At 49.2% G+C, this 14,589-nt stretch overlaps 1 protein-coding gene across 1 annotated transcript; it reads right to left on the bottom strand.

Annotated features, from left to right (window-relative positions):
- Positions 1 to 1,717: 1,717 nt before the first annotated feature.
- On the bottom strand, positions 1,718 to 13,276 carry SF3A1 (splicing factor 3a, subunit 1, 120kDa; the record flags this gene model as incomplete). Its single annotated transcript, XM_010150694.1, has 15 exons — positions 1,718 to 2,011; positions 3,109 to 3,180; positions 3,364 to 3,465; positions 4,253 to 4,407; positions 5,185 to 5,395; positions 6,034 to 6,276; positions 6,453 to 6,574; positions 6,928 to 7,113; positions 7,217 to 7,334; positions 7,966 to 8,159; positions 8,646 to 8,796; positions 9,504 to 9,578; positions 10,022 to 10,279; positions 11,065 to 11,269; positions 13,164 to 13,276. Coding segments are annotated over 15 exons (2,307 nt in total), but the record flags the coding sequence as incomplete, so codon positions are not given.
- Positions 13,277 to 14,589: the final 1,313 nt, after the last annotated feature.

Raw genomic sequence — 14,589 nt, 5'->3', positions numbered from 1 at the left:
GGGGACACCCGGCTCCATCCTCCTCTGGCCGCTCCTCGCAGCACCGTTTCCTCCCGCGAGCAGCATCAAACGCAGGTTTTGTTGACCCAGGACCCTCTCAACGCGATGGGATTGAGGGATCAGAGTGACAACCCAACCCATTTCCAGATTTTTCCGTCTCGGGCCTCCTCACCCAAGCGGAAGGCTCCGGTAACCGTGGGTTGTGTCAGATACACGCACAGCCCGTTACCGCTCCGTACGCCGTGTTTACACTGAAAGGTGCTGGCAAGGCTCCGCACAAGCTATTTCTGGAGGAAGCGTTCCTGCGGGAGCACAGACCTGCCAGGATGGTAGCAGGGACTTGGCCGACATCACCGGAGCATCAGTGCAGCCTTCGGCCGAGACGTGGGGAACTCGCGTTACGGGGGAGCCCCCCAGACTCCGAGCACCACGGTGGCCCACGCCACCCAGCACCGCCGGAGAAGGAAGGCTGGATGACCTTAGGCACGGTCCCCATCACGTATGGGCCACCCACCGGATGTAAAAAAATGAGACTTCTCCATTTCAGAGCTTTCTTGGCAGTTTTTATCAGCTCTGGAAAACACCACTGGCTGCCGAGTTTTGTTTTCCCCGAGATTGTACCTATCAGCGGGTTTCTGAGAGCTAAAGGGAAGTAACTATGCCACCTCCCTCCGCAGGGCAGCACAGGGACATACACCGTCCAACCCAGCACCCTGCCGCAGCCCTCCAAATCTGGCGTCCTGGAGCAGGCTGCCTTCCTGCAGCTAAAAAACCCCCAAACTGTAAAAAAAAAAACCCCGTAATAAACGCATGGATTTAGATTATCCCCAAACACACGGGTGCTGGGGCAGCAAGACAACCTTCCTTGGCACCTCATTATCTCGCGGTAGATTGACGCTGCGTTCTGTTGGTATCAAACTGCGACACGGCTCTGAGGGAAGGTGCAGGAATAACCTATTTTCCAGACTCGCATGCTCCCCAGAACCAAGAGATGCCAGGTGCACGGCATAAAAGGTGTAAAACACGCTTTCTATAGTAAAATTCTCAGTTCAAGGTAGTCATTCTGCCCCCAGACAGACATAAACATCCACATAAACATGCTTTATGTTCAGGAATTACTGCGTAGCACTAGGGAAATTTCAGCAAAACCCTCTTCTTGCAGCTTTTCCTAGAAAATAAAGGGACTTCCTAAGCGGCTTAATTACAAACCCCAATGTATTTCCCCGCAACCCACCCGAGTGCTCCAAGCCCAGGCACATCTCCACCCGAAACCCCCAAAACCCACAGACCGGGAGCTGTAACAACAGAACCCTGCACCCAGCTGCGCCTTTATTAAAACAAATCCCGGGCCGTACAGAAGCAGCTCGGAGCCGCGTGGCGCGCACAGCCCCAGATCTCCGGGACCGCAGGCACACATGCTGAGGGGGAATAAATTTCCAAGTCAGGGTTGGTGAAGGTAGATTGGGGACAGGGAAAGAACAAGGGGCTTACTTAGTAACTTGAGAAGGAAGAAGTTTTTAATTGGAAAAAGGTTAAATGAAACAGCAAGCACTGCAGTCAGAGAGCTGATGTTCTTGGGGGGTGTAAATCCCCCAAAGATGGATCTAGGCTAAGCCAGGCGTGACCTCAATGCTGCTTCACCAGGGAACTCGACACAGCCAGCATTCAAGCAAAGCACTGATCGCCAACGGGCTGCTGCACTCACACACTAGGTCACTACGTTTACACAGCATTTGGGGCTCGAGCGGCTTCCTCCCTCTCATCATCCACCCAAACGGCGGGTTCATAGTCTCTTTATAAACTAGAGCTGGCAGGCAGCTGCATTAGCCCCTAAAAGCTGGAGGATTTGAAGGGTTGGGGTTACACGAGTGACAACGCAGCCACATTATGTCTCAGGGGTCCACGGCTCCTATTTCTTCCTGCCTCCTCTTTCTTTGAGTGCCAGGTGAATCAGAGAGCCACTCGTCATGTTGTAATACGCCAGGGAGTTTGAATCCTTGATGCCCCTGCCCTGAGGGGAGGAGAAAAGAAAAACAGTCACATCGGAAAACTTCAGAAGAGTTTGGGTGGGAAGGGCCCTTAAAGCCCATCCAGTCCCAACCCCCCTGCCATGGGCAGGGACACCTTCCACTAGACCAGGTTGCTCCAAGCCTCATCCAGCCTGGCCTTGGACACTTCCAGGGATGGGGCATCCACAGCTTCTCTGGGCAACCTGTCCCAGTGCCTCCCCACCCTCTGCAGGAAGAGCTTCTTCCTGATATCCATTCTTAATGATCCCTTCCACAAAATCCCACACGGATGAAGCCCTCCACGCCCTACTCTCAGTGAGGGCAGGATGCTGCAGAAAGACCCTGGAGAGAGCCCACGTCTCAGAACAGGGGCACTGGAGGTGGGTGTGCTGGGAGTGATGCAAGAATACAAACAGGCAACAACTCTGTACCTCTACAGACATAAAGACAGTCACCACAACCAGTGAAGTTATTTAGGCTCCACCCCCGCTCCTTTGTTGTTTCCTTAAGAAAAAAAATGGGTTAAGCTTCCTTTCTCCCTAAGGGTTAGGAGAGTGTCTGCCCACGGATGAACTCTTGAGGAGATAAGCGTGCAAAGTTCACTGCTTAGGCAGCAGGTTCTGCCTGCGCACATGCACGGCTGGAAAGAAGTTGTTATAAAGAAACAGTGCCTTTCCAACAGCTCCAGTCTTGAGAGGGAGGGAGACCCATGTTCTGGAGAAAGTCTTTCCAGAGGTGCCAGGGTTTCAAGGTTTGCTCGCCCACCTCACAGAGCACACACACAGACCAGCGGGAGCAGACTGCTGCACTTAAATGGCAACATCCCCCCCCCCATAAAACAGGCCGATTTCACAGAAACCCAACAAGCTTAGAGGACTCATCTGCAGCAGAGACAACACGAAGATCCACTGATTCACCTATTAAAGGCCTGTCCTGCCAGAACAGGGTGCAGTTCTGTAAGAGCGTGCTGTAGAGACAGGAAGAACATTTTTTTTTCTCTTCCCGACGTATGAGTGGGGACAACTTTTTCTTGCAAAACGGCAGTTTGGGTGTGAAAAGCACTGAAGTAACAGACAGCATCTGAAGGGCTCATACCCACCTCGTACTGCAGCTTCTGTTTCCCAGCTGGCATCCCGGTGGCCTCGTGGATCTTAACCTTTATAACAGACACCTGGGAAGAAGCAAAGAGCTCACTCAGGTGGTTTTTCCCCACCGTACAGAAGGGCAGCCCTGCTGGGCGAGAGGCCACAGCACCAACAGCCAGAGTTTTACAGCAGGTCAACTGCTATGCTCAAAGCGGAGGAATCTTGGTGGCAAGACGAGGGGGTAGAGGCCAGGTTAATCAGCTACATGCCTGGTCTGAAAGCGGCAGGGTGAACACCAACACTTGGCCGTTCAGCTTCCATTCTGTCTTGTCCTGCATGTTGGGAACCTGGACTTTGACCGTGACCGGACCCTAGAGGAAACAAAGATAACGTCTCTTAGAGGCAAGGAGGCTCAGGGCTACGATAAGAGCAGCAGACAAATTGTTTATTTCAGAAACTAGTCACATATCTCGACTTCGCAGTGAACACACAACTATGTTGGCCTCAACACTGAGAACTGCTACCAAAACAAAACACGGAGTTGGATTTCTCTCATCGGTTCCTCCTTTTGTGTGCCATTCACCAAGCATTCACAATATTACAGGGTGAACATAGGAAGCCTTAAGCAGGAGTCAGCTTCCCCGTGCAATGTCCAGGAAAACCATATACCCTTATTAAAGGGCTGAAGACAGCCCATGACAGTGGCGCTCCTCAGGAAGGAATTCCATCTAACATCCAGTTCACGTTGTTGTGGAACGTACCACGTTACCATACTACCGTGCTGACACTGATATATTAAATCTCCTTGCATCCCCAGCTTAGCAGTTCTCTGCTTAAAAGCTTATTAGCAGCTTAAGCTCTTCTTTGCATTGCTATAAACCTACCTCTCGCTGCCCTTAATTACAGCAGAATACTATCGCACTCAGCTTCCATGCATAGCGCTGCATCGCTCTTTCCAGTAAAACACAGAGCAGCTCAGTCTGCTCCAGACTGACAGCGGGAAGGAGCCATCTCAGCAAGTCACTCCCTGGCATGCCCTTTGCCCTCCCCGCTGCACACTGAGCCGGCTCTGCATCCCCTCCGGGCCCTGGGGGCTGGACAGCCCAGCAGGCTCCGGACTCCGGCACTTCTCAGCCAGCAGCCAGACCCCACACCTACCTTGTTCCTGCGCAGAAACTCCTCCTCTGGAATCAGGCTGTCTTCACTCTTCAGTTTCTTTGAGACCGGCTCATCCTCCATCGGTGGCGGTGGGTGAACGGGAGGCATTGGTGCTGGAGACGGAACCGGAGCCACCGGAGGTGCAGGAACAAATGCTGAAATGGGATGGGGGGGACACAACACAACCTGCAGTCATCCCCTGAGTATACAGCAAACACTCCCTCACACAAACTCATTCAGCAGACCAGTAGAGGCTGAAAGCAAACGCCACAACACATGGAGGAAGTTAACACAACCAACGGTAGCGTGCAAACTGCAACCGTTACGAGGGCTTTTACATTGGGAAACAACTCAGGAATAGCCAACAAACGGCGTAAGAGCTTCCTGCAGATCTTGCAGAAGGAAAACACTCTCAGTCTGGCATGCAGCAGTGCCAGCACCTCGATTTGAGAAAGAAAAAGAAAGAAGGAAAAAGTGCTTTTACACTGTGCTTTTCAATTTTAAAGCACCTAATGCTGTGAAGCTGCTACGAGGAAAGGGGCCAGGCAACAGCTTTTCCTCCCACAGCAGCAACTTCTGTAACACGCTGCAATAGCCCATGAGGTGCTGGCAGTTCCTCTTCACACGGGTTCCTGTTGGAGAGCAGTGTGGATTCTCCACCTTCACCTGGGCAGGCTCCCAGGGACACAGACACAAAACGGCCCACTGGTGGGATTGAGCTCTCAGTCTGTATTTCATGCTGCGGGAGGGGTCTTGAGCCCAAAGCAGTAGTCACATCAAACACCCCAAAATGCTTAATTAGGAGGCTTAGGGTCTGCAGTCCCAATTCAGTGCTGTCATGAGAGGCGGAAAAGGAAAAAAGGAGTCGAAGCTCGAGCCCAGTCAGACAGGAACTGGCTGACAACTAACTGGAAGGAGCTGAAGTTACTGACCTGTTGGCACTATCATGGGCGGTGGGCGGGGGGTCATGATGGGAGGAGCAGAGGGCGGCATGGGGACCACGTTGATGCGCGGGGTATGGATTATCGGTGGCATGGGGGTGGCTATGACAGAGCCCGGTGGCAAACGGACCACGGATGTCATCGGGGGACGAGGCATGACCGGAACTGCAGAAACAACAGCGGCACGGACAGGAGGGGGCATCTGGAGAGAGAAGGTAACGTTTCTGAGCAGGTACATGTGGGAACGCCCAGTGCTGTTCACAATCCCAACTGAAATAACCAGGGAAACAGAGAGGATTTCTGCTGGCCGGAGTCCGGCTGGGACCCGCAGCGAGCCCACCGCACGGCCAGCCCGAGGCGCCTGCCAACGGGCACAGCAGCCTCACCGACACATGAAACGTCTCTTCTTCCCTCACCACGCAGGTACACAGCACCCAAAGCAGCGATCTCAGAGTCACCTAGCAGGTAACACTGGGCAGTGAGTCACCTGCAGCTGCTTTTGTGCTGCATCATGCCTTTCTACACCTAAAAAAAGGCCTCCACCCTTCCCTCTGTTAGACACACTTCCTTCCTCCAAGATCCCACGGCCCAGGCTCCCCCTGTGCAAGATCACATCTGTCTGATACCTCTAAGGATGCAAAGCTCCACCTAATTTCCTATTTTTAACAGTAAGTTCAATAGGGTTCCTATAATGGTTTAAGAGTCATTTGGAAACACGAACTTCGCTCAAAATCTGCTTCTAAGACAGTGCCTTGCTGTTAGAACTCCGGACCTTCGTTAGGACTCCCTTCTAATTAACTACAGCCACAGTGATTTGCTTTTGGAAGCCTCAACACTTACTGTGGGTGGACGAGGCACAGACGTGATGGGCTGCGTGCTAACTGGGGGATTTGATGCTGACGAAGGAGGGGGAGGCTGGGGCATTTCATTGGGTTTGCTGGGACCAATCTTCTCCTTGCTGTCATCTTCTGGCACCAGTCCCTTGGCCTTATGGATAGCTTCAATTTGCTCTTGGAGAGTGATATTGGCCTGAGCAGCCTGTTGTGTGCGGGCCATGCTGCCAGAGTGGCCATCCCAGGTCACCTGAGAGGATAAAATAAATCAGACTAACGCCAGCCCGTCCAGACTGTGACATGAGCAGCCGATAAATCAAGAGAGCAGTTTTATAGCAAGAACAAAGTTCAAAACACTCACGTCTCTCTGAGCATTCGTAATACTACAGGAACCTGTTCTAAAAAACCCTATGGTTTCCACTCTACCTTTTCCTCTGGTTTCTGGATTTCTTCTTCACCAATCTTTTTACCAATGGCAGTCTCCTCTACACCAAAGATATCTGTACGGCGCTCTGCCAGCTGCTTCAAGCTGCTTTCAATATCCAAACCTGCAAGCCAAGAGAGAAATTCTTATCTCAAGTGATATCACTAAAGTCAAACACAATCAAGCCTCTTTTAATGATCTTTAAACTGCTTGGTACCTCATGGCCAAGCACTGCTCTCTCTAGAAAGAGACCAACTGACAGCTGCTCAGCAGCAGCTAATGCTCTTTGCCTTCAAGTTTACAGAAAGGCTTCAATGACAAATGTATTCACATAATCGGCACACTAAACACATACAAAAAGCTACATTTAAGATGGTCCTCATCAGTGGGACCTGGGGGGAGTGAGCAGGTGCGCTGAGAGTTCACAGAACTCGTCTCAGAACCTGGTTTTGCAAGCGGCGTTACTCTCAAGCTGACCTGGGGCATAGACCTCATCGTCACTCTGCTTTTCACGGATGGATCGATCACGCTGCTCCAACCAACGAGGATCCAGGAGACCAATACGCATGTGTTCTTGCATTTTACTGGCAGGAATTTTCTCTCCAGTGATGGGGGAAACTAGGTACTCATCTGGAGCTGGGGCAGGTGGCAACGGCTTTGAGGCTAGAAAAGCAAAACCACACTTAAAAACACATCAGAGGATGCAGCCTGGAAATAAATGCTTTTGTGATCACTTACAAGCAAGTTTGTCACCGGCCTGATTTACCTTTGGGATCATAATCCTTCCGCACAATAACCTGATCTGGCGTGGGAGGAAGGGGTGGTGGCATCGGGGTTTCTGGCGGAGGAGGAACCTTCTGACCTTCATCTTCATCATCTGAGCCCTTATTTAGGAGGGGGGAAAAAAGTCATAACCAAGTTCCTGTAGCTGAGTATCAACAAAAAAGATTTGAGAAAAGCATAAAAAACTCCGTGCCGCACTGGAAGAACTGATTACACAGCTTCAAAGGAACAGAGCTATTCTGCCCCAGACAACTATGCTACAGCAGTTCCTCTGGATAATCATGACTCAGAAATTCAGTGGACCCAGAAGAAGAAGCAAGTACTCCTCAGCTTCCACATAACCAGAGCACAGCAAGGAGGACCTTACCATGCTCTTGTTCTTTGTTACAAGGAAAACAGCTTACATGCAGTGGGTAGAGGAAGAGCCTAAAATTAGTCACCTTTCAGTGCTCCACATTCTGTGCAGAAGAAACCCCAAAAGGCTTTATCACAGAAATACAAAATCCACACCGCCAGGTGACAAAATTACTCTCTTGGAAATTGTACTGTCATGGAAAGCATTAAAAAGACAATATTCTAACATTCCGTCAGAAACAGGTTGTTTTGAAATTCCATCAGAAGGAAATCTCATTTCCTCAAGAAACCGAGGAACTTCTGACAGTGAAAATGAAGGGCCTCAAAACTCACAGCCTTCATGGGACAAAAGCAGTGCTGATTCCATTGGCTAGTTACCTCATCCATATCCTGCACTTGTGTGTCTTGATCCAGCTGGGCTGGGGGCTCATCTGTTTTCTCTTGCTTTTCATCTTCCTCATCCGACTCCACCTCCATCTCTACCTCCTCACTTTCCCCAAACTTCTCATAACGCTCCTGGATCAGGATCCGAGCTCCCAGCTCTTCTGGAGTGGTGGGCGGAGGGAAATTCCCTACAAGGCAGAAAAAAGAGCTTCTGATCCTCTATCCCATTTCGTTGCTCGATGCACAGACAGAAATGCCAGTTTCTTCAATGAAAAGCAGCGTCTTTACAAAGCAGTGGCTTCAAAACCTCCTGGGAGCCAAGGTACACGGAAGGGAATGTATGGAGTCCCTACAGACCACCATCAGCATGAGACCCGAAGATGAAGGTAGTTACAGGTGAAAGCAATGCTTGGAAGTGGGACAAGTCCTGCTGTCCTGGTGGCAGTGGAAAAGCGGACACCACTGCAGTCCTGGACTTCGTGCAAGCAGAACATTACTGACCTGAGAAAAACCAAAACTGGCCTGCGCACCATCACTAGAAAGCTTTCCCCCTTCATCTTTGAAGGACACGCAGCTGTAAAAGCCGATGTCTGTCTAAACCCAGCATTTCAGGACATAGTCCCTACTCCAGGGGAGCAGAGTCTCACAGAGGTTACAAGGCTTAACACTAGTACCTTGCTCGTTGGGCTGGAAGTCAACTGTTTCCACGACCACAAAGTCGTGCCAATCAATCTGGGCGTAAGCAACACGCTCCTTCTCCTTCTCCTCCTCTTCCTTCTTTCTCTCTCGCTCCTGGAACTTTGCCCACTCCACTCTGTAATACACCTGCACAAGCAGACGTAAAGCAAGCACCAAATGTTAGTCCAGAAACACATCACAGTCAGCTCTACAGCACCCAGAAGCTTACGCTACCGACCCTTTCCAGCAGTTACACAAGCACTACTTCAGAGGCCTGGCACGACAACGCAACGTTTGTGTTCAGGAACGACAGGTTTGCGTACAGAGTAACGTACTACAGCAGCTTTGGGAAGCGGTTCCTCAAGCTGGAGCTGTAGACTCCTTGCACCAAGCCTGAGCCACACAGGTACGACGTGACTCGGGTGTCACTGAAGATTCACGGGCCAGCAACCAATTCACAGACACTTTCTTACAGCCCTGCAATGCCATCTTTCCACAGCTAACGCTGTCTCTGTGCCGAAGGCAGAAGTCAAAGCCATAAAGGATGGCTTGGAAGGACTGTAAGTGACTGAGGTGTCACAGTGAGGTTGTCCGAGAGGGAAAATACTCTACTTTGAACGGGCATCATGCAGTACCTGTGCCTCTATGCTGCCACAAGCAGGCTCCCCCCCAGCACAAAGGCTAGCTAGTAGTTTAAAGACAAGCTTGGGTACCCCATTCTCAACTGACAACGGGGGAGAAATCCATTTTATCCTCTGTATATTCGTATTAGCTGCCAGTAAGTCAGAAACATGGAAAGAGAAAGAAAAATTCAACACACAACTGAAATGCTTCAGCAGTGTTTCATGCAATACCTGATCTAGGACTTCCTTGGGATTTTCAGCCTCCTTCTTGAGTTTGAGGAGTAAGCCTTTCGGTGGGATCAAGATCTGAAATACGTTTTGCATGACAGTTAGTAACAAGTCTTTCTGTCAAAGCCACCTTCGAAGCAATGATTCTTTCCCACGATGATAAAAACACCAGCAGACCCCTGGGGCTACATTCTATTTATTCTATTCCAACTCTTATTACTTTTTCCTCAGAATTGCACTTTAAAATATTCACTCTTCGCCTTCCAACCACCCTCTGTGTTTAAAACTCCGCAACTTTTAGGTGTAACAGTGTCTAATACACTTAAGTAAGAGCCCCCCGTGATCAGGGCTGCGCACTGCCAACAACACAAACTTCCACTCTTCTTGGAGCGAGAAATGAAGGATGGACTCCTGGACCTGCACGTTATTTCTAGTCTGCCTGTTTCATGCAGCTTCAGCAGTGTTCAAAATCAACTCTGCTGCTGAAGGAATCACCCTGACGGGTAGACTGCCAAGCGTACCTTTGTGTACTGTTCAACCAGCTTAGTGAAGTAGTTAAAGAGACTGTGCTGGGGGCGAAGGAAGTCAAACTGGTAGTTCCTCTGCTCCTTCTGCATCAGCTGAGTCAAGAACTGCCGCCCGTTCCGAGCCACGAACTGCGCCGTGAGCTTCACCACATCCAAGTCAAAGGCAGAGATTGAGGGAGGATCTGCAATGAACTCGAACTCCGGAGGCGGCTCTTTTGGAACAACGGTCTCCTGGATCACCTGGGCCTGCACCTGCCGAGCAGAACGGAGACGGCTCAGTGACTGAAGAAAGAAATTGTCACCAAACCCTTCAGAAAGCCCATTTTTTCCTTCAGCTGTTGTGGGAAAGCAACATCAGCCTAGATATCCTGGCAAGGGTGAGCCAAGTTCGTACCACGCGGTGTATCTGGACATCTGTATTCAGACTACTGTAGAGCAAGCGCTGCTCCAACAGCTAACAAAGCTGGAAACTGCCAGGATTTCGCTGTAACACCCCAGAATGGTCAGTAACACAAGCGTGACCAGCAGCCACGCCAAGCATGTAAATACTCAGACTCTGCCAGTGCCCTTTTTCCATCCAGCACGTACAAAGGCACAGCTAGACAAGATTTTGTAGTCCACATTTGGAGGGAAGTTGATCCTTCCAGCATAAAAAAAGGAAATGTTTCTACAAAACAGTGCATACCAGCCCAAACTTGTACAGGACTTGCCTACAGCAGGAGTCTTCTACTCGTACAGCCTGAGCGATCACTAGTGTAAGTACCACATAAACCAACACACAACTTAGTGTAATTAAAACAGACCAAGTAAAACAATCTCACTTGGAGTTTCACACACAACACTGAGTTACAAGCAACTGGGGGATGCAGACCTGTGGCAAAACATAGTCCCAGACACTAAAGGCCAGCCCTCCCAGTGCTGTCTTCTGTCACAAGTGTAACAATAACTCCTTCTTTCAGACCTTCTGCTTAACATCAGGATGTGACACAAGCAGCGAGAAGCCAAAGTTCTCAGCCAAAGCAAAAAGCAATACTTACCTTCTGCGGAAGCTGCTGCTGAGCACTTTGCTGCTGTTGCATGACCTTGGGAATAGCAGCCGAAGGCTCCTGTGCTTTACCCTCCTTGAACTCGCTGACTTTGTGCCGGTAGTATGCATGGTAAGGATCGTTGGGATTCAAGAAGTTGAACTTAGGGTTATTTATTTCATTCTGACGGATTCGAGCTTCAAATTCTGGACCATTTCTGGGGAGGAAAAAAATAAATTGTTGAGATGAACAGGCATCAACTTACCTGTACATGGCTGTTTCTTTCACACTAAGATGTGCTGAAGTATCAGCCCCTCAGAAGACATTTTCTTCCCTACATGGAAGGTGTTTACCTGTAAGAAACTCAGGCCCAACACAGCATCCAGTTATACACACACAAGTTAAAAGCTTTTGTCCAAGTTTAGTTTATAAACAGTTCACAGTGAGTATTTAAGACAGATAAAAACTCGCGCTCAGGAGTGTTCCACAATCTCATCTGGCTACATACAAACAAAAGATCATTTACTGGATTAGACAATTTTCTGGGTGAAGTTTACAAGTTACCTACCAGACCCATTTTATTTGCTCCATGAAAAGCTTTTAAGACTAGTTTCCTTTCCAGAAAGACCATATAAGGAAAAAAGCAGGTAATCATCAGCCTGTGCAGAGGCTGACCACACTGGAGTGCTGCTTTTAGAAGAGTTACAAGTTTTATTCTGGTGACATCCATTCCTCCCATCCAAACCGCAAGCCATTCATCTCAGGGTAGTCTGAGAAAGTTAACAGCTGCTGTACCATGTTTCTCTTCATATTCTCTGAGTACCTCCAGGCCTTGTTTACACACACCACCTCTTCCAAACAAGAAGGCCTCTACAATACTAAAGGATAAACACAGCCCCTTCCTTCTCCTCAAAGGAAGCCAACGCTCCTTGGCAGCATTTTAGAGACTAGTTACACAGTAAGTGTCTTTGACTAGACCAGCATTTAGTTATTGTCTTAAACGCACGGCAACAACCATCCCACGTTAGTGAGGTGAAAGCACACAGCATTCAGCCCATCTGGATTCCACAAAGGTTAAGAATTTGCACAGCTAGCTGAGGACAGGGCATTCACCTTTCGTGCTACTTTTACACTGGAGGAAGACCAAGACCTGGCTCCCTGAGACCTCATGTAGGGCTAAGACAGACAGAAAAACTTGGGCATTAACCAAAACAACAGAGAAAGGTGGTCTCAAGGCAGTCTACAGCTTGGACTTGCAGAACGATGACAATGGCCAAACAGAAGAAGCCCAAATGAGTAACGTTTATTCAACTTTTAGACTCCTCTCCTAAATTTGACAGCTGTACTCACACTGATCAATCTGCTACAGTCAACAGGGAAAAAAAAATCCCAGACACATCACGGCACATCTACCCTGAAAGAGAATCAGGTGTACTTCTCTATCCCTCACTACTGAGGGAGAGATGACTGAGGCTTGGATGGAGACGCATCCCAGCCGCCGGCAGTTGACCGGGCTGTACGCAACCAGGCATGGGACGTAACCGCAGGGCTGAGAACGTGAGCATCCTTGTGCTGAAGTTCGTCACCTACCGTTTGCACACACACTGTAAAGTACAGTCACGGCTCCACTTGGCTTATCACAAGATGGAGCACTGTAACGAGGCTCCCTTTCTACCTGAATGTTGCTTCCCCTTCAATCAGAACAGGAACAGCTACCTGGTTACTACACTACGTACTATGACCAGGCTTACGTAAGAGTCAAGAAGAGCGATAGCATTAACCCTCTGACTTGAACAGCCAGCTAAAAATAGGCAGCCCGGTGTCGGCAGAGTTGCGAGCAGGACCTGCGGAGAGCGATCATCAAGAGATGCCACCCACAGATCTCCACATTTTATTTACTACCACCACTTCTCTAGGAAAGCATGTCTTACGCCCCTTAAACAGAATACTGTTGCTTCTTTTCCACAGTCCCACTGGTGCAGACTCAACCCTTCACGTAAAGTCACGGGACTGCCACCTGCTTCAGCTTCAGGAGCTGCACAGACATCAGCACTGGAAAAGGAGAAGCATGAAAATCCCAGGAAACAAGAGACAACACCAGTGTCGTTTACCTGGCCACGAAGCTGGCAGTCTTGTCAACAATATTCCTGACCTCAGGAGGAGGGTAAATAATTCCTACCACTGGCTTGGCTGGTGACGCTTCCTCTTTCGGCTCCTCTTCCGGCTGTAAGAGAAATGCATATGCACACATGTACACAGGCCTCTGTACTGCTGCCTCACCACCACAGCAACCGAGCAAAAGGTACATCTGTCACTGGGGTGCTTGCACTCAGTCGAGGTACTAAATTCAAACAGCCTAAACCAAAGCTGAGAACAACAAAAGGAATTTCACTTAAGTAATGTGCTATATACCAGACTGCAAGGCCAGATTAGGTTTATTTTCAGACGGTTAAGTTGGAAAATTCATCTCCCTTCTCTCTCATCTGCATAGGGAGTAACAATCCTAACCAATCTTGACAGATTGCTCTGCAATCCCGTGCTTAACAAAGGCTACAGAAAAATTAAGCGCCCCAAACAGCAACCCAAAGGGCAGACAGCACCGCTTATCCTCCTCCCCAGCCCCCAAATAATTTAATTTTCCTGACACACAGGTTTAACAATCTCAATCGCCAGTCTCACAGACTAAATCCCTGGCTTCTCAGGGTGGGAGACAATGTTTGCCTGCCTGTCAAGGGCACTGGCTGCAGGGGCAGGCACAGCAAGGCAAGGAGGAAGGCCAATCCATGGGAACCAAAACAAGCCCTCCTGGCATCGTCACTAACTCAGCCTTGACCCTGAGCGGGTTTATAAATGCCACGAGGCAGCATAGCAGAGTGCCTTTAAAACCCCACCTAGGAATAACAGCATTGCTAAGCAGGTTTGGAAGTTACGAAGGTCCCTAGGGGCCTGTGGGACTGCAAGAAACTAGAATCTGAATTAACTCCACGTTAAATAAAACATCACTTTTAATCCCCCTGCTGCTGCATCAAAAGCTGTTTCGTAGAGAAAAGCTCTGCAGGGCGTTTTTCTCACTGACATTACAGGGGGATCTGAACCAAAACCCCAGAGGACGGCTTTTGCAGTAAGAGCAGAAGCTGCTCTTTGCAGGACACTAAAGATGTCTATCCTTGTCCCCACAAGTAACATCCATAACAAGAGCAGTTAAAAAAGGGAACAGGCGTATAGCAAAGGTTTGTAATCTTAACAGGGACAGCAAGGGAAATTTTAAAATACCAGTAAAGCCACAAGCTCTATTAAATCTGTGGGGTCTCCAAAGCAGAAAACCTTTGAATAATTAAAATCATGATAAAGCGTGTTATGAGAAAGGCACCACAAAAACTTTTACTATTTAGAGCTGAGGGATAAAGCAACACCATGCTCCAGAGATGTTTTTATTTAACCGCAGTGCCGGGTTGCCTCGCATGAAAGTCCCCGGGAGTCTGTTTGGAACCACAATTTTCTAACTGAGGAATAGCTAGTTGTGCGAGGTACAGCACA

The sequence above is a fragment of the Eurypyga helias genome, unplaced genomic scaffold, assembly GCF_000690775.1.
Source record: "Eurypyga helias isolate BGI_N326 unplaced genomic scaffold, ASM69077v1 scaffold38730, whole genome shotgun sequence".
Taxonomy (NCBI): Eukaryota; Metazoa; Chordata; class Aves; order Eurypygiformes; family Eurypygidae; genus Eurypyga; species Eurypyga helias.
This window is presented reverse-complemented; position numbering and strand designations above follow the sequence as displayed.